At 41.7% G+C, this 20,780-nt stretch overlaps 1 protein-coding gene across 3 annotated transcripts in view; it reads left to right on the forward strand.

Annotated features, from left to right (window-relative positions):
- Window positions 1-18,161, forward strand: part of CCDC68 (coiled-coil domain containing 68) — a 30,984-nt gene extending 12,823 nt beyond the window's left edge. For 2 of the 3 annotated variants that reach the window (XM_006269656.4, XM_019496144.2), the window contains 8 exons: window positions 3,621-3,761; window positions 4,341-4,466; window positions 5,022-5,150; window positions 8,977-9,059; window positions 10,948-11,053; window positions 12,483-12,566; window positions 16,044-16,120; window positions 17,566-18,161. In XM_006269656.4, the coding sequence (XP_006269718.2) occupies window positions 3,621-3,761; window positions 4,341-4,466; window positions 5,022-5,150; window positions 8,977-9,059; window positions 10,948-11,053; window positions 12,483-12,566; window positions 16,044-16,120; window positions 17,566-17,632 (813 nt within the window). In that variant the 3' untranslated portion in view covers window positions 17,633-18,161. The remainder of the gene's footprint in view (window positions 1-3,620; window positions 3,762-4,340; window positions 4,467-5,021; window positions 5,151-8,976; window positions 9,060-10,947; window positions 11,054-12,482; window positions 12,567-16,043; window positions 16,121-17,565) is intronic. The other variant, XM_019496143.2, reaches the window with a different exon arrangement.
- Window positions 18,162-20,780: the final 2,619 nt, after the last annotated feature.

The raw sequence follows: 20,780 nt of genomic DNA on the forward strand, positions 1-20,780 counted from the left end.
GAATAAGAACACTTTATAATATTGTGAAATCAAGTACTAGAAAATTAGGAAATGGAAGAATTAAGGTTACTTGTCAAACCTTAATCTAGCCCATATTTGCATGGATTATGATACAGTCTTAAATTACATTATCTTATACAGTTCTCTCCCAAGCCCTTTGCACCATTTAGTTCACAGCATGCACATTGTGTATATGAGAGTAGATATTGGATTTTTTTTATCATTGTTCAGTGTGCAACGATAGGTCTGTTCCAACCCTGCTGTGAAGAAAGAATTATTGGGTTTTTTTTCATGGGGTTTTCTATCATATCCATGCCTGTTGTATCAGAGCACTTCACAGATATTTATTAATCTTCACAACAACTATGGGAGATGATGGGAAGATGTTATCTCCATTTCATAGACAATGAACAGAGGCACAGAAACTAAGGTCAAAAACATTTTGGTCTACAACTAAGGTCCACATTTTTTTGAAAATTTCTGTTCGGACTTCAGCTTCCATTGGGTTCATTTGTGGCTTTGAGTGTTCGTAGTTTTGGGAGCACTTTTCAGGGTCTCAAGTAGAGACCCTGAAAATAAGAGGCAAAGAATAAGTAACTGTCTGTGAAAAGCATAGGTTAAATGACTTACCCAGCCTCACATAGGCACTTTGGGGGCAGGGATAGGATCAGGGCATTATTTAACAACTTTAACCACGAGGCCATCTTTCCCCTTCTTCCTATCATACACCAGATTCATAACACCAGCAGTGTCAAACCCATCTGGCCCCATGGGGTGGAAGAGGGATGTGGGGTTGGTCTGTGGATGTAATCTGGAGCCTGTAGGGCTGGTCTGGCATGGGGGCTGCATACACCACACACCCTAGACAAGCAGTGCATGTTGCTTGCAGCATGCATGCTGGCTCTAGCCCCACATGCTGTTTGCAGCATGCATGGGCCCTGTGAGTAGCATGTGACATGGAGCCAGTCTAGACAGATGCTACACATAGCACCCAGAGCCATTCTGGTGTGTGCATGCTGCATGTGTCACCCATGCCAGATCCTGCATGCACGGCTGGTCTTTGGGTCCAATCTGGACTAGCTCTGGATTCAGCACGCAGGGCTGGTTTGGCTCAGGCCTCAGACCAGCCCTACACACTGCCTTCAGTGAGTACTGGCTCAAGCCTGATGAAGCACATGGTGCATGGGGCCAGTTTGGGGCATTCACTGGCTGCAGCACCCACACCACACTGGCTTTGCAGGCAGGGTCCAGCATAGGAGTAGCCCCACACATTGTATGCTGACCCAAATCCAGCCTGCAAAGCTGGTCAGGTATAGGTGCCACATGCAACACATGCACCCTACCAGGTTGGTTCGACACAGTGTGCACCCTGTGCCAGACAGGCTCTGCACCTCACATATGGCATGCATGGCCAAAGCCAGCACATGCTGTGTGGTGTGGGCAGCACAGGAGGCCAGATGATACAGCTTTGCAGGCCAGATCCTGCTTTCAGGCCACATCTTTGACATGCCTGAATCACACACATTCCAGCCAAAGGAACCATCAGAGACGAGCCTCCTTCACTGCACAAGCCTGATTGGTTGCCAGACCACGTTCATTCTGTTCACCAAATGAGGTACAATTCCTAAGGAAAACATACAGTAGTATTTCTTGTAGTAAGTAATCACACACTGAAGATTGTACAGTGTCATAATACACAGACATAAAAGGGCCAAGTTAACTTTCACAAGCTGATTTCTGAGGGTGTGAGTTTACAAGTTGACTAAAGTTCTTCTGGAATTCATTGTTTTTTCCCCATATGATTAACTAAGTTGTAAAAAATGCAAATGGAGTGCACAGAAATGATGTGATATTGCATGAACACCCCTGCATCTGGTCTTGAGTAGGGCTGGAAACTTGTTTCAACTCAGATCTCTGCCACGTTAGTTGAGTGAAGGTAGATTCTGACCCTCTATGTGAACCAGAATTATCAGGGTTTACAAGTTTTGCCAGTGGGTTACACAGATATTTTCTGACAGCAAAAGTGCAGCGAGACTCAAGGATTGCTTGCCTGATTTCTCCTTCCCATGAACCCCAACCTTAAGGTATTCCAACCCAGACTCCTTGTTTCAGTTTCACATTTCTTAACTCCTTTTCCTGCCTACTTTATCCACCCACATCTGGTTCTTTTTCTCGGCACTAGAGTTCTTTGTCATATTTGTCTCCCTTCTCATGTACTAAAGGGGGCTGAAGCTGGGGCTGAGCTGCCACCTGCCTCAGGCCAAGACGGCTGGTTTGGCAGGGGAGGAGGCACGTGGCTTGGGGGAGCACAGGGGAGAAAGCAAATTGCAGGGGAGCAGAGGAAGCTTGCATGTGTGACCTGTGGGGTGCATGAGGGACACGGCATAGCTTACGTCTTCTCCCCACTTGCCTTCTGCTCCAGCTCTGGTCCCTCCAGTCATAGTCCAGCCCAGCCTGGGGCTGCTGACGCTTCTCCCGGGTTTGGCTGAGACTGGGTTAGGGCCACCACTACTTCCCATGGCCCCAGAGCTGGAGCACAACTGTAGGAGAAAATAAGGGGGGTGGGCAGGAACAGGGGACAGGTGACAGGAGTCGGGCACAGGCGCAGGAGTCCAGACCATGCCCACAGACCAACCCCACATCCCTCTTTCACTCCAAGGGGCCAGATGGGTTTGACACCCCTGGTGTAGTGAATTGGTTCGTGATGGGGAGAAGGGAAAGAATGGCCTCGTGGTTAAAGAAGTTGATGAATGCCCTGATCCTATCCCTGCCCCCAAAGTGCCTATGTAATGCTGGGTAAGTCATTTAACCTACGCTTTTCATAGCCAGTTACTTACTCTTTGCCTCTTATTTTCAGGGTGTCTATTTGAGACCCTGAAAACTCTGTTTTCCCTGCCACAGCAGTGGGAGAGAAATTTAAAATGATCTTTCACTGATTAGATTCTATACATGCAGAATTTATCAATGTGTTTACCTTTTATTGTAATTGCAAACACATTTATAATTTTCCATATGTAGAATCTTACATATTACATTTGAAATCATCTTGGATTCAGGTAAATACAGTATATTTGTCTCTAGCCTCTTTCTCAGAAATGGCTGGGTATTTTGGCTGAAACGTTCCAGTAATATAGAGCTGGGGGCAGACAATGGGTGTAGAAAAGCTTAGTGCAAATGATTCAAGTTTGGTAAAGAGAATCTTATTACAGAAATTGTCATGCAACCTTAATAACTGGTATTGCTGCAAGTCCCACCTATAATGCTACATATACTGCAGTATTCTGAATGCTAATTAATCTCATGTGTGGAATAATGCTCTGGAGATTTACAAGTGGTTATTTTATGAGAAACAATGTGCTAATGCTTGCAGATGTAAAACGGTGGAGAGCTGAACAAATGGAACAGTGACTTATTTAATTTAGCAAGAGTGGAGAGTCAGTCAGTGCCTGGAGACCGTGGTGACTACTAGTCTATGAATATTTTTGGCCCTGATCCTTCAGTGAGCTCCATGAAGTATAAGTCAGTCTGTGCAGAGCTTCTTGTGGGATAAGGGCTTGGGATGAGTCTCTTCATGAACCCAGTCAGGTGAATGTGTACTGCATATTGTCTCTCCATTTTAGCAGCCTTTGCAAGCCTCTGATGGAACAGAATGTGAGAAGGATGCTCTTAGCTCCAGCTACGATCCAATCATGGCAAAGATGAAGGAGACGGACAAACAGCTTGCCTGTATAAGCAGGGAGAATGAAATCCTCAAGATCAAGGTGCATTCCTTTTTGCAGTCTTTAAATGTATATCTTAGCTGTCCTCAGCCCTGAGTTAGCCGGACTCCTGCTGTAGGAAGAAAACTAGCTGTTCATTACGCCTTTGCCCTATCTGTAAGGCAATAATCCCTCAGAGTCGCAGCAGGGTTTCCCACTAATCCAAATCTGTTTCAGTTTAGCTGACAGTGAATTTCACCGTAAAGCCAGCGCAGCTTCTTGGGTTTTTTCCAGTTTGTAACGCCTGAAGTCCACCCAGTTCATAGTCCATAGCCGATGTGCTCAAAACCAGTTAGAAGCTTATCTGCCCTTTTAACTCCTCTGCTTAAATTGAAAGCAGGCAGGGCTATTCTGTCAGTGAGTATTTAGCAAGTTTGTGTCCTTTTCTTCAGAATGTAAAGTACTAGTTGGGCATTTTTATAAGTTTATATTTTTTTCCCCATGAGATTTGGGGAAACCTGTCTTGCATGCTATTGGTCACACACTTTAACAGCAGCATCCATATTATGCTTATGTCATGACTACATCACACTCTTAAACCATGGCTTAACATTATTAATCCTGTGCATTGCCCTTTTCCAGCTGGAAGCTACAAGAGAGGCCGGTGCCGAATCTCTCAGACATGCTTCACGGAGGCTCTATGAGAATTACCAGAGACGGTCTGAAGAATTGAAAAAAGGGTGTGAAGAAGATAAACGCCTAATGCAGGTACACCTCTATATAAGTCCTTTATATAGCATTGGTAAAACACAGAGCAAAATGTATGTGAGATGCCTAGGAGAAGACGCATTTCTTCTGGTCAATAGGCCAGAAACTCCATTGAGTGGATTTCTTATATTGGCACCTTGGTTCTAATTAGGGCCCTAGTTTTTCAAATGTGACTTGAGATTTAGGCTACCTTACTTTTGGTGGATTTAATTTCATGTGGATAAAAGAAACTGATTTTTCAGAAGGTGGATGCTCAGCACTTCCTGTAGAGCAGGTCTCAGATGTCTCCAGTGATCAGTTCAGAAGCACCCAAACTCATCATTTATTCCTGAAAATGTTGGCTACGACTGCTTGTGTAGATACTGGCGTTGCTGCTTTGCACTGAACTCTTTCCATAAAGGTTTGCCATTCTCTCCCTCATATTGCGAGGGGAAAAAAAAGGGTTAGGGCTTCCACAGAGTGATATATCCAAGTGCATTAAATCAGCACATACTAGAAAATGGCAACACAGTGGTTTAGTAAAAAATGTTAATTGTCTACTTCATTGACTCACAGGCCAGCAACATTGACAGAGAACAAAAACTCAAACAAAATGCAGAGAATGTCAGTTGCCTTACTGAAAGACTTGAAGAAAAATACAGCCGGATTGCAGAAATGGAGAGACTAGTGCAAAGGATGGAAGAGGTATGTTCAGAGAACTTAGAGTGTAGTCCCTAGTCGTGCAGTCAACAGAAGCCTTCCTTACGTCTGTGAAGACTGTGCATCTTTGATTCTTGAATGATAAAACTCTGAGATTACAGATTCTTGACTGTGAATAGTTTTTGCTCACCTACATCTTGTCATCGGATTGGGACTAGTCTTGTGAATAAAGATTTAGGGATCAGGCTCTTCAGAAATATATGATTTCAGTGCTTTAGCTCCTATCACTATTAACAGAAATAGATGAAGCATTTTTCATTGGAAGTTTAACATTTGTTTAATGCCACTGAATGGTATTTAATGTTAAACTTCTATTATGCGCTGGAGCTTTAATGCCATTGGAAGCTTAGTGTTTGATGTGACTGACCAATAGCTCTTGCTTATGAGGAAGAATTAAATTTAAAATAATTCAGACATATCCTCAGGTGGAGTAAGTGTCCTTCTACTTTCACTTGGGCTTATCTGTGTCAACCATCTGAGGATTGAGGTCCTTTAAATGTAATTATAAATAACATTGTGGCCATGCTTGCCCTTTCTTTCCATCTCTCCCCTTCAAATATTTAAAAACAATTAATGGCCATAACTAAATCTAACACAAGCCTTGACATTTCCTGGTTTTTATTGTTTTCTAGCAGGAATGATCTATTCTTCCGTGCTTATTCTTGCATTGCCACATTTACTAGAAATGGTGCAGTTAATCTGTTCTCTTATTGGGAATTTCTTTTGAAAGTTCTCAGCTGATTCAGAAGCACTGAGCATTACAGCAAACAACCCTCCTGTTGTAAATAGCCATTAACAGTGAAAGCTAAAATGAATGTATTGTTTTAAAATTAAACTTTTACCATATGTTCACGGGCAATTATGAAAGAAACATGATCTCATTTCATTAATACAATACCAGTAAAGAAAAGTCAAATTAAAAGCATTTAAATGCAAAAAACAGAATGTACTTTCCAGGGCATTTGTATCATTTGTACTGCTTAACTATATTATACTCTTGCCATAATTAAGGTACTGGAGACGTAAAGTAGGGGTGTGTGAATAACTGCATTTTCTGTTTAAATAAAAAGCTGAAATATTAATTGGAGCAGGGGTTCAAAGATGGGGGAATCCCACTGATCAGGTAGTAGTCATCTGTCTCTGGTCCAATGAATATTTAAGTACATTATATACAGTTGAACAGCTTCCATATGAAAGTGAGAGAACCACCATATAGTGAGAGCATACACTATGGCTCTGTGGTTGAGCCACTCTCCTGGGAGAGATTTGGTTTAACAGCCTCCTCTGAATTAAGTGGAGAGGAGGTTTGAACGTGGGTTTGCCACATCGTACATGAATACCTTAACTCTTGGCTTCCACAGCATCAGACCAGCCCTTCTCCATTTTTTGAATGGCGCTGAAGTCCCCTAGTGAATTTAGCCTGAAAAACTGAAATGTAAGGTTTCATTTTGATATTTTAGGGTTTGTTTGTTTTTTAATTTGTCAAAACTATTCTGAATTTGACCCAAACTCACCAGTAGTTTTGATTGGCCTAAACCTGCTTTGGAAATAGTGGGAGGGATGACAGAGGGCTCTGCAGCTTTTAAAGTTCTCCCAGAAGTTTTGAATGACTTGCCTGGAAGTAAATGATTTGGGACATTGTCTGCAGTGGCTCCTGCTGTACTTTTGAACAGGTGACCCCCACAATCATTTGCCAAATCAACTCCTGCCAATAGGCAAGTGAGGGGACTGAGGGCCTCCACCTTAGACTTCAGTTGGGCTGCAAAGGATGAAGTTATCTCTGCCATTGATGCTCCAGCCTTCTGTTTCTATTAGGGGTTAAAAGGCACAGGATGTGTGGTAGGCTCATGCCTCTGCATCCAAGGGGGTGGACTGCTTGTTTCCCCACTACCTTTGCACATCAGTGTAGGGGCAACTACCACATGCAATTAATATTTTTAATTATTGATAAATTATACTTAATTGCATGCAGAACTCTTCAGTTATTTCAATGCACCTTTTGAATGTCTTCTCCAAGTTGACTGTTTCCAAAAGAGCACTTCTATACGGTGTTCCCAAATCCCACCATCCTGTCACATCAATAGGGTAACTTGGAGGGTAGTTGCAAGGAGAATTCAGCATACAAATTTTTGTTGTCTATGGCTGAGATTTTTAGACACGCCTCCTATTTCCAGTTATCCAACCTAATAGCAGCACCGTTTTAGGCAGTGTCATAACACTCCATTAATATACCACGCTGTGGAACTTGCCAAAGAAAGAGAAACATAAAAAAAGGCTTCAGTTTCTTAGCATCATGCAACTAGGATCGTCTACAGCCAGCCCCAAATCCTGTCTAACTTATAGCTTGTTCCTAAGAGACTAGTGAAATCTCCAGGGGCAAAACTCTTGCCTTCACTAGGACTGAGGTTTCACACTTACAGACTAAGATGATACATTGTGGAGTGGCTTTATCAGTTAGTAGCTTCCTTAATTTTCCTAGCAACAGATTGTATCTGGATCACTGAATATTTAGAAGTGGACTACTAAGGTTTGTCATTTATTGATATGAAAATTTTCAAATGAATCTATTTTAACCTTTGATTTCTGATCCATATTTGCTTACAAAGTACTACTGTCCCTTTAAGTCTGTACATAAATTGATAGGGTTAGATGGGATCTCAAGGATCAAGTAGTTCAACTTCTTGCTTAGGTGCAGGATTCGCTGTTGCAACCTTTCCAGTCAAATGCTTATCCAGACTTCTCTTGAAAATTTGCAACAAAGTAGATGGCATCTACAGCAGAAAGGATCTTTGAACACACAGCAGGCAACAGCCAATATACTGACAGCTTAAAAGAATACGTTATCCTCCGCTGATCAGGGGAGGGAAACTAAATAATTTCCTTGTAAATACCTGGATATTGGGATATAGTAGTTGGATACATTTCCATGTGGAAAGTATATCTTCAAATGTAAGAAATTCGAAAAACAACTAAAAATGTAAGTTGCAGAGATGGGTTGATCAGTTAGTTGCACCACTGGGATTTGCTTCTCATGCTGGAAACAAATTAGGAGATGCAGATAAGTGCAAGTTCCTGTTACACTAGGGAATTTTCTCCAAAAATCAAACTTAAAAACAGATTCTTCTACCACTATTCAATTGATACTATTCAGCTGAACTCGGTTCATTTGAACACAATTGGCATTATTTCATTTCAGTGTGATTCCTCAAGTAAAACGGTCCTGCTTAGGCTGAACAGTGCTGGTGATCTGGCACGGTATTGATGAGTTAGTTGAAGCCAATACAAAATCATGGAAGATAAGTTCAAGACTGCAAAATCCTTTTATTTTTCTGAAGAACAGCTTTCATTTGAAAAGCCAGCATTTTCCAGTAGGTCCAATGCAGCGTTGACTGGAGTAGCACAATTTTTCTCCTTGGAACAAGAAATTCTGGTGGTAGTTGTGTGTTATCTGATGATAAATCTGCATGTTTTAATGGCAACTGACTGTGTTCACTTCCATAGAATTGAAACTTCCCTTACTCTTTAAAAATTAAGGCCTCTAGTCTTTTAAATTTAAATATGTTTTGTCCATGCGAATCAATACAGAGCTGTTGCCCTGGTAACCCTGCCTTTTCTACAACCATTCAGTATGACCACTACAGCTTCTTTTTTCAAGAGCAATGACTAGTACTAATGTAGGTTTGTTGCTAGATGGTTACTGCTGACTCATCTCTGGTCATTTTGCCTATTTCAAGATAGGTTAAAAATAATCAGAAACATAATCAGTTCACATCAGGTGCATGTGGGTATGTGGATTTTTTTTGTTTCCTAGGAAAAGAAAACTTTGCTAGAAAAGAAACGGTCATTTGAAGAGATGCTCCTGCACATGATATCAAACCATGAAGATGCTAAACGGTAAATAATAGCATGCGACTAAGTGCTTTCAGTGTGTTTAGCTGCCTCGTATTGGAAGCATACATGGGCTTAGATTGATTGCTTTTACTTTCTATACTTTTAAAAGAATAATAAAGTTTTCCTGTAGTGCATCCAATAGGGTTTCTAGACATTTATTTATTTAGAAAATAAGTAACCATACTCTGTCATTTGAACACATGGAGGAATTCAACTAGGTTTTGTTGTCCCTTCTCTGGGAAACCTCTTGTTTTAATTAGCAGGACTTGCATATATAGATTGACTGAGCATAGTAGGCTTGATTTATAGCTATCTATTTTCATATACCTATCTCAACCCCATGCTGTTTATCAGAACCAATATCCCAAAGGCCAGGCACTATTTTTATTCTGTCTTGGATATAATTAATTTTTCTTATTTTGATCCCTGCTTGAGATTAAGCAATATGAAAAGGCAGTGTAGTCAGGGCGCCGGTCATGGGGTAGGTAGACCTGCCTCTGTTACTGGCCTGGAAGGTCACTTCGCTTCGTGTTTCTGAACATTGGCCGCATCCCACTCCTGTCTTGCCTTTAGGTGGGATCATTGTATATTGAGTGTCAGTGCCCTAATGTGGGGTACACATGTAGGATGCATATTTTGGGTGCTGCCTAATGGTATGGGCGCTTTGCTGTCCTGTTCTCTGCTGATCTTGCACTTCCCAGCTGTGCATACAGCACAAGGTATCCCAGAAATCATAATTTTATAGGGTGGCCATGTAGTTCATGGATGAGGGGTGAGGTGGGGAGAGTTGACCCCATTGTTTTGCTGCTGAATTAACATTTCTTTTGCTTTCTTGACATGGGCTTCGGCAGCAAATAAAATGGAGTGAAACTCTCCTGTCCCCAGCAGTGAACTCCACTGCCACTCCAGAGGCCTACAATTCTCATAACACCTTGCACTTCATGACCCAGATTGCCCACAATACTTCTGGCTGCTACTGCTGAGTGTTACCTAGTGCAGGAAGGGTGAAGGGTGTCCTCTGCTGTGTGTTTTATGCTGTATATTTGCACATTATTTGCATCAGGGAGTTTTTCTCTTTGCTGGATCTTTAGTTTCTACTATAATGCAAATATGCTGATGATGAACAAAGGTGGTGGCTTCGGGGGTCTGTAGATTGTATAACCACTTCCGCTCTACACTCACAAGTGCAAATAATTCCAGGATTTGTAGGTCTACATATCACTTCTACTGTTTTTTGAACTGCTGTTTTCTGTGTTAGTCAAAATATTTTATGCGAAGTGGATGTGCTTGCTCCCATTTGTTGAAATTCTGCTAAGAGGTAAAATTTCACCATCAATTCTGTTGTCTCCTGTCACTAATCTATATGTGCCAATACAGTTACCATGGAAATATATTGTTCAGTAGCTAAAGTGGTATACAGTACCCTATGGTATGGCTTTAAAACATTCTTAGTGTAAAAGTGAAAGCTTGTGAGACCTTGCCATGTCCTCTCACCTACTGTGTCCTCTGTATGGAATGGTTGCCCCCCTCCAAAATGAATAACAGTGCTACTATAGATGCTATAAGTAATAAACCCCACATTTTCTTTCATTTATGTTGTATAATGTTTGCAATTTTCTTTCTTTTATGTTGTATAATGCTTAGTGAATTTAACTACAGCTGTTATGGCAAGAGGTTGATACCACAAGGTGGAATCCTATGTGCACTGGAAATCACTAGTTCTGATCAATAAAAAAATCTTTTTTACATATACTTGGATTTGAACTATAATTACAACTGACCAACCCCAAGAGCTAGGAGCCCAAATAGCTGTTTTCTATAACAATGCTACATTAAGCAGGTGTTGGATCTTTCCCTCTGATTTTGTCGTCTTCCCCTTCTACCTCTCCAGGTGTGTGGATCTTCAAGAGGAGCTTTTTACCCTGCAACAGCAGATCCGTCATTTGCAGAATTTGATCCTGTTCCAGAATCAAGACCTACGTGGTGCGATACAGGAGGTTGGATTAATCAAGTTGGTTTCATGATGTCATAGTTGTTGAGGGAGCAGGTGGGAATAGGAAAATAGGTCCAATCCTTCAATACCACAGCAAGAAATACTTCATCCTGAACCAGTTGAGGTGCATTGGTAATATTCCTGAATGGGAGTTGTGCTCAACATGGTTGTTCCCTTAGGCAATGTTCACTGGCATTTTCTGGCATACTGTCTAGTTGTCTACTGCTGTAGGGGTGGCCTTGAGTACAAAGACAGCCCCAAGCATATGTGTTCTACCTGGTGTTTTGTGTGGATCATTGTGTGTAAAACACTTTGCTGCTGTAGCTATAGACACTGTGTAAACCAGTCAATAAAATGAAAAGGTATGTGGGACTCTACAAAACATTTCTCACTGAAGCCCATATAACATTTGCATTGCTCTCACGGGCAGTGCCATTAAAGTCAACAAGATGGCTTGCGTGAGAAAGTAGGAGAGATTTGGTTCCAAATAAGACTGACAAAATGTGAACCTGCTTAATATCTATTATTTTTTATAACATCTCTTTTTAAAGAATTATTTTCAGTAAGGATATACATTTTTGCTTAGCATTTACCTCTGAAAAAATAGTAGGGTTGAAGTGTTGTTGTGGTTATGATGATCCAGAAACGTATAAGAGGCAGCAGTCTTTGGGTGGTATTTTTTTATAGGACCAACTGTATAGTTGAGAGAGAAATTTGACAAGCTTTCCGGCACACACTGCACTTCTTCAGCCAGTGTGTGCTTAAAAACTTATCGAATTTCTCTCCCAGGTAATCAGCGGGTCCAGGAAAAGATATCACCAAAATATCCTTCCCCTATACAAAAATGTAATCCTGTTCTGTAAGCTAACATAGGATAGGAAATTCTCCTCGAGTCTTACATGACTAAGGCTAAAAAACACTTTGTGGAAAATCATTCCATTTTTGGCAAAGCTGTCAAGAACTTTTTTAAAATTAAAAGGTGGATTTGAAGGGCGACTTTATCTGATTAAAAAACAATGGCCCGTCAGTCATTTCACCACTTCTCTAGAGCAGAGTAGGCAACTGTTTCTGGTTGCAGGCCAGATCAACCCACCCTGGGACAGATGGGCAAGTGCTAGGGTCTGGCCACTGCTGCCTATAGTCTCTAGCAGCATGGGGAGAGCCCCCACAGTCAGAGCCCCCCACCACCGAATGCTGCTGAAGCCCCATGTCCACAGATCAGTTGCAATGGCTCTGCAGGCTGGATCCAGCCCACAGGTCATAGGAGATAGGCTGCCAACCCCTGCTCTAGAGTATTTCCTGTATCAGGTGGAGTTCAAATTCCATTTATTCTCATACTATAAGAAGGTTTCATGCTATTGCACATGCAATTAATAAAAAGGTTTCTAAACCATTTAAAAATCATTGCTAACTCTTTTTTTTTTAACTTGTAGATTGAAGAATTGAACAGAGAACTAAAAATCCAAGATAAAACAATAGAGGATCTGAAGGAAAAGATAAATATGCTTGAAGCTCAGGTAAAGCAAGAAAGAACAATATGTTTTACTAAACTCTACAGTAGTGAGCCCAAAATGAGGTGCGTTTAAAAACCTTTGTGTTCCTCAATCTCTTCCTTCTTCCAAAATGAACAGTAAGAGATTGATGCTATGATTTCCAACTAAAGGTATGGCCCGGTATTTTTTGTGCTGTTTTCTGGGGATGAATATGTAGGAGTGCTTTCTACAAAGCAAATTGGATTTACATAAGCATTCAGCAGTGGCCTAACTTTTCTTCCATTGAAGACCACGATAAACATCTTACTGGATTCAGTTGTAATAGAGGATGAGGCCAAATCCAGTAAGTGGGACTTAGGCACAATTCAGAAATGGGGACCTGAGCCAGGATTCCCTTCTCTCTGGTGAGTCTTGTAACTGCTGAGTCAGAGGCCTGCTACTGCTTGGCTCTTTGGGTCAGTTCTTTATTGCACAGAGGCATCCCTTCAGCATAAAGATCACCATTCAAATTAGCTTAGCATCGGGTCATTAGGGCAGTCTATAGGTCAGGGGAGATGCAGGCTACCATGCCCTCAGTTGGTAACAGCTGAACCCGAGACTTCCTCTGCCAAGGTGTTTGTTGTAATCACTACAAGAGGGGTGTTGCTGCTGCTGCTGCTCCTCCTGCTTTTTAAGAGTTCATTTTGCTAATTTTTTTTGACAGAAAGGACTATCAATGCCTCCCCTTGCAAGAGGATTCCAGGTTTCCTCCCACAGCCCTGAGGGAAGGGATTCAAGGCTCACTTTGTTTCCGGTTGCCTGTCTCTAGGCAACTGCATCCTCAGTAGTAGACAGTCCTCAGACTGTACAGTTTGTCACTCAGCATGCCAGCTGCACCGGGTCCCATTTGGAGGCACCCTCTATAGACAAGCTTGGTACCCAACACAGCATTCTGGATCCCACTCCCCCTGCGTGTCTCCACAACGAGTCTATTATTAAACCCACAGGGCTGGGATGTGAACAAGCACATTTCAGAATAATGGGACAGGCTGCTTTTACACACCATGGGGGTTTGCTTCGGTTTAATTCTCCCTAAATCGAAGTGGTGGGTTTTTAAAAACACCACTTCAGTTTAGGGAGAAGTAAACCGAAGTAAACCCCTGTGGTGTCTATGCAAGGGTCGGACCCAATCCTTACCTGCCTCTCCAGCTGTGGGGAGGGGAGGGCTAGTGGCTGATGGGCCGAGCAGTCCCTGAGCTGCAGGCGACTGGTGCTTCCCTCCATGGTGGTGGCGGTGGCACCTGCCTGCAGGCACCTGGCACGGGCGGTCCCGGGGGGTCACTGTAGCCATGGAGGGAAGCACCAGTCATTCCCTCCCCAGCTGTGGAGGGAAGCACTGGGCCCCCGCGCAGCTCAGGCAGTCTCCGTGGAGGAAAAAAAGAAAAAAATCAGGTTCGCCACTTCGTTTTTTTTCTTCAGTGGAGCCTGCTTGCAAAGGCTGCCTGAATAGCCCCTGAGCTGCACGGGGCCTGGTGCTTCCTTCTGCAGCTGTTGCACTTTGTTAAGTAGCAAAATAAAACACCTTAAAGGTGTTTTATTTTGCTACATCCCAGAGTCATTGAACGTGCAATACACTGCCGACAGTGTAAACAGCCACGCCATTAAAACACAATATGCCACTAACAGTGTAAACAGCTACTCCATTAAAGCGGTGCAAGAGGGAATTTAAGCCACTTCAAAGGCCAATTTTATCGTGTGTATGAAAGCCCCTAGTTTCTATTTAACAGCTAATTATTTACATTGGCATAGGGCTAGAGTGTGGCTGTTGCCAGGATGGTCCAGAAAATGCATGAGAGAGTAGGATTTCTAATGATATCTTCTATTGGACCAATTGTACAGTTTGGAGAACAAGCTTTTTCTGGCCTCAAGTTCCCTTCCTCAGGTCTAAGAAAAAGGCAGACACAGACTGAGCTAAATATTGGAGGAAAGCCTGCATGGAAATGCAGACAGTCTGCTTGTAGAGCTAGAGAATGGCTGTGAGCTAGGAGTGAAGAGGTGTTACAAGGAGTGGTTAGGAGACAAAACTGCGGTAGAATAGGTAATCTAGTTTAATGACGGAGCAAGACCATTCAAGAATACCTTAGGGGTTGCACCCGCTGGGTGTGTCTACATGTTCATTAATGTGCCTTTGCTACCACAATTACATTTAGTACCTCTAATATGAGGCAGTAGATAAAGATGCAGTAGCTGCACTAAGGTGCAAAGGTGACCTTTTGGAAGTACTCAAGCATGGTGCAGTGACCACTTGTATTGCACTGTACATGTGGCGCACGGTTATTTTTAGCAACTACTTTGCTGTAGCGGTGCACTATAATGGGAGATCAGCCACTATGATGAAGTAGCTGCTGGTCATGTGTAGACACCTTTGGATATTACATCGCCATAGTGCATTGCTATGGTGATGTAGCATCACTTATGGATGCAACCATTGTCTGGATGTGTGTGTCTGGTAAAAAGCAGACCCTGTAACAGTTTGATTCAGAGATCCAGTGGTGTTTAGAAAAGTTTTAGCTCAGATGTCTCATGCTTGTATTGTCCTACTCTGACTTTCCAGGCATGCTGTTTCCCACAAGATGCAGTAAGGGCATATGGTGGCTCATCATAAAAGATGCAGCTTGGTTAGGAAGTCTGGCCTACAGTGGAGACTTGCGGACATGAGGAAACTAAGCTACACCTTTCATTAGGCATTGCATTGGGCTATATCTTCATTCCCCTCCTCCCTCTTCCCCCTGCCCCCTCAAAAAAAAAAAAAAATAAAAAAAAAGAAAGAAAAAACCCCTGGAGAAAAATTTTTGTAGAAAACTTTTGACTAACCCTAACAAAAAATACTGCTGAACTTCAAAAACAGCTGTGAGGGATTCTCTTAGTAACAGAGCTAAGTCTAAGTGGCTACACCTACATGTGTGCTTTAATGCACAATAGCTTAGTCTACTGCATGTTAAAGCGGTGCATAAAAAACTGCTAATATGCTAATGCACAGTATAACAGGCTACTGCACATTAAGCATCACCTAAAAAGCATGCACTTGCACTACTGCACATTAGCACAGCCTAATGCACATTTATTAAGAACCTCATATTGGAGGTACTATATTTAATGTCCATTAGGAAAAGTGCATTAACGTGCATGTAGATGCACCCAGTATGTGGCAGTATCCAGTTTGGTAAGTATTACCGGGAACTTGAAGTTCCATGAGCTTTTGAGAATTACCTAGCCTGGCAAGATTTCCAAAAGTGACTGCACTGTCTCTCTTTCTCCATGTTGTTTTAAATCAAACAAACAAATATTATGTGTAAGCCCAAGTTCTCAAGTGGTGCAGACTGGAGTAATTATCAAAAACCGTACACAAATTTGGCTTCAGTTAGTTATACTGAAGCTCTGGCCCACAGACTATATATTTGATTTGTTTAAATGTTGCAGTCTGTAGAGAGGGAAATAAAACTAATTTTGTTTCAATTTCAGAATAAATTACTTAAATACAAAGTGGAAGTGTCATCTGTCCAGTCAACAATGAAGGTTTCAAAAGCTGTCTCAACAGAGTAAGTTACTTTGAAGATATCAATGACTGGCTAGGTTGCAGTAGCACAGAGAAGGACCTGGGGGTTATGGAGGACCATAAACTGAATATAAGTCAACAGTTCTTGTTGCAAAAAAGGCCAACAGCATCTCAGGTTGTATTAGTAGGAGTGTTACTTGCAAATCAAGGGAAATGACTTTTCTGCTCAATTCAGCACTGGTAAGCCCTCACTGGGAGCACTGTTTCCAGTTTTGAGCTCCACACTTCAAGAAGCATGTGGACACTTTTTGAAAAGAATCCAACACAGAGTGACAAAAATTATCAGGGGCCTAGTAGATGAGATTTATGAAGAAAGACCGAAAGAACTAGGGTTGTTTAGTCTAGAGAAGAAAAGACTGAAGGGGATTTGATAAGTCTTCAAATACCAGAAGGGTATTATACAGAGGATGGAGATAGGATATTCTCTGTGGCTGTAAGGGGGCAGGACTGGGAACAACAGCCTCAAGCTGCAGCAGAGGAAATTTAAGTTGGAGATGAGAAGCAACTTTCTGACTATAAGGGTGGGTGGTCAAGCGTTGGAACAGGCCACCTAGAAGAATCTGTGGAATCTGCATTCTTGGAAGTTTTGAAGAGCAAGTTGGACCGACAGTTGGTTGGGATAGTTTAGTAAGGGATGAGTGGGCTAGATTAGATGGCCTCATGATGTCCCCTCTAGCCTACTTTCCTATGAGATGTCTGAAATTTTTCTTCCTACTCTCTCTTCAAACATCAAAGTATGAATAATTAATATAATTAGGGATGGGTCCTGGCATAGCTTATCCATTTCATTGGACAAAATAGATGCTGCCCATTGTCCTGCAGCATCAGGCCACTGCCACTCCCAGGGCTTCAGTGGAACAACAGTTGGGCCATACCTCTGCAAATGTGGGAGGTTGGGTGTGTAGGATCAGGCTCCAGGGGCCCCTGCCTGGGGTGGCTGGAGAGCATAGGCAGCTCCAGGCTGCATGCACTTTCCTGCCTTAAAACAAGAAGATGTTTGCCAGAAAATAAAGGCACAAATTCATACTACTTCTTTGTCACAGACACAAATGTGAGCATTTGTGGCATGACAAAGGGAATGGACATCTGTTTACTTTCATTTTGTGCCACTATAAAAAATGTTATGACCACACAAAAATGACATCTGTTTCCAGACTTGCTGGCTCAAATGCAGAGCTTTGCTCTGCTATCTTGCCAGTTCCTGAAGCAATTTTTAAGAGCCTTCACATAGTTTAGGGAACCTGAAGACAAATGTGGGACAGTGAATTCTATTTGGTGGCTGGATGCACGCTAATTAGCTGCTGCAAAGCTGACTAGTGTAATGTTTCCTTGTTGTTCACTTTACTCTAAATGCCTCAAGTAAGTTGGTTACTAGCTCGGCGTTCGTTCTGTTTACAATCATCTTTGTCTTCTGTCTTTATCTTGCAGCTCAACCAGGATCGCTGGGTTGTCACCCTACATGATGGTAGCTAGTCTACAGAAGCAAAATGGCTAGATGAGAAACAGTTGTCCTCTTTTATCTTAGTCATAGGGACCTCTCTGTGTGTGTCTCAGATGATAACATCAACTCTGTTCAATCTGATTCTAAGGCCCCTTGTTATAAACATGGCATTATGAACACTCAAAATGCTTGCAATGGTGCTTATGCAGAAGTGGCCCTATAGTTGCATTAAAATGAATATGCAGATCTGGAAGTATGGCAAGACCTAAAGAAACAATATAGATGATGTTCAGCCACAAGACAGGAACAGCCAGAGGCCATTCTTGAGGGGGGAAATGCATTATCTTCCCTACTATTTACTATAAAAGACTGACTTTTTAACAAATGTGCTGTGAATCATCTTGACATCCTTTAGAAGTATATTGAGAGGATATCAAAGTAAAACATTCATAACTGCATACAGAGACTATTCTGTTTACCATATTTTAGTATAATTTTCTAGTATTGGCCAGTAGATTTTAAAAATTCATACTGCAAATTTAATAATGTAAAGGTATATTTAATAAACTATATATTTGTCCAATTTTCTCATCTTGGTATTGTAATCTAAATTTTAGATGTGACAAGCTCTTTAATAACTTCAGCAATGAAAATGTTACAGTAGGATTTTTATTTCTCTAGGAGACTGTGGTTTTGGGGCAATCATTGGTTAGCTTTGTCTAACAGTTTCAAGGCCAGCATCATGATCTGTGCATGTTTATTTTGGCACTGGAAGACAAGAAGACATGTCTGCTTGTGAAGACTAATCCATTTGAGACCAAGCAAAGCCCTACCCTCTATCATACTGGCCAGTTCTTTTCAGAAAGTACACTATGATACTGATTGCAGTACCTCTGTGTAGCTACAATGAAATATGAAGAAGAGAATTTATACTACCTAATATTAGTACAGTTGGCCCTTTAGGGGATTAGCTTAATTGCTTATATGATTTGCCAGGATTTGTGGTAAAATTTACAGAGAGACTTAGGCAGTTGTAAGTGTTCACATGCCTGCAAGTTAGGTACCAGCTCTGGAAGAGGAACTTATAAACACAAGTCAAGGCACATAATTTTCTGTTTTCTAAATGGAGAAAGCTGAGTATGTAGAATTGGGGTATAAAATTTATGCAGAGTCAGGTTGTCAGCATGAATTTTAGACCCTAATCCTATACACCCAACTCTCTCTGCATCATTAGGAAGAGACTTCAGATCTGAAAGACCTGACTCTCATGGACCTAGAACTATATACCAAAATTGGATCAAGTCCACAATGCTGTACAGCTCAATGAAAAAGAATCCCCTTTTAGGTAGTATACTCCATACCCCAGTTCACTGCATACAGGATGGCAATATGCATGCCATGGATAGCCTGATGCAATTCAGGAAACCCCATATTGGGAAATCTGGCAATGACCTCTCAGGAACTGGAGAGCCTGAGGAACACTGGTAGTCTGGGAATTGTGCCACTCTGAGGGCATGCTTGACCGTAGCATAGCCATGGATTTCTCCATGCTCAACAAGTCACAGACCCGAGGCTACCAGGGATTGCTAATTTCCAAATAGCTATTGCCAACTGGTCATGGAAATGCTGGTGTTGGCAAACTGCCTCTAGAGCAATGATGGTCAGCTTGACATAGATCTCCTTGCCACCGCTGCTTGTCATTCTAAATCTGCTCCCATCAGTTTATGCTTACCTCTCTGATCCAAAAGGGCAGCAATGCTCTACGAATGATCCCAGAGAAAGCCATCCTCTCTGGAAACATCTCTCTTTTTCCTCTGGCATGTTGTTCTCAAACTTGTACAAGATTGAGTAGAGCTTTAGGAAGCACCAGTTCAGTACTGGGGTAATCCAGCCCCAAGATGTCTTTCTGTGGCCCAGTAGGTAGCAGGGTTTTTAAACAGGAGAGAAAGCATGGCTAGGTAGATCACAAACTTCTTTTTTTTTATTAAGCCCTCTAAATTTGAACTCAGTCAGTAAAAACATATGTTATGAAAACAGCACACAAGGTTGTATATCCTACAGCACACAAAGTTGTCTATCCCCAAGTATGTTCTGTTCTCATACTGCCCTCTGTAGACTATTCCAGCCAAGTGAAGGGGAAGAACATACTAATGCCATTACTCAGAACTGGTTTGTAAACAGCAGTTTCATGGGAGATGCATTCATTTAAAAGAAAAGTGCAAATATCAGATAATCATGTTAAAACGCATACAGTTTCAAGCCAGTCTGTCTCCTGTGCAACTCAAGATGCAACATTAACGTGCTTTCTCATTTTAGGATTAGCCATTGAAAGATATAAATAAAACTTAGCATCTACCTAGCATGCAACTACCTGTTCACATTGCTATGCATGGTTAGGTATATTTTAAAGGGCAGGGATAGACTATGGTACTATTATATTTGTACTATATAATTATGATACCTTTTTCAAAAGAAGTGTTTTAAGTTTTAAATTGCTAGCTGTATTACAACTTCTGCCAACTCAAGTCACCAGTTAAAGAGCTGTTAAAACCAAATCTGACAATCCCAGAAAAAAAATCCTGCTTCAAAAGTGATAGATTTTTAGCAGTTCAGAAGGGATGGTTTTCTAACATAAAGGTAATATGCATGGGACCCTACTTTACTACATATTCATTAGCAGAGACAAATTGTGAACTACTTTCCTTCCTATTGAAATGCTTCACAATTGGCACCTTGTACATTCCTTACTAAGCTGTTCCTTCATTGTAAAAGGAGATTTTTGGCAGAAAAGTCAACTGCCTTCAGAAGGCAGTTTTTGGCAATCTGATCAGCCCTCTGTAGCATAGAAATGGTGTACTATTGTTAGTAGACAAGCCTTCAAGATCACAATGCTGTTTCAAAATGGGGCATGTTGTACAGTACTAAATCAATTTTCAGTGACCCATCAACCTAACAGTTTAGACTAACCGTTCCATCTGGCATAAGCATCAGAGCCAAAATCAGGACCTGCTATATCGAATGAGTCCAGCATGTGTAGAGATCTACTCATCCTGTCCCCCCAACCCCCATCTGCACATAACAATAATTCTCCACTTGGTCATCCTACACAAGGAACTGCTCTATTGCAAACACTCGTCATACCATCCTTCTATTTGCAGAGCAACTTTTGTTGCCCTCTCTGCAAACACACACAGCTAACACA

Source organism: Alligator mississippiensis, chromosome 3, assembly GCF_030867095.1.
Source record: "Alligator mississippiensis isolate rAllMis1 chromosome 3, rAllMis1, whole genome shotgun sequence".
In the NCBI taxonomy this organism is placed as follows: Eukaryota; Metazoa; Chordata; order Crocodylia; family Alligatoridae; genus Alligator; species Alligator mississippiensis.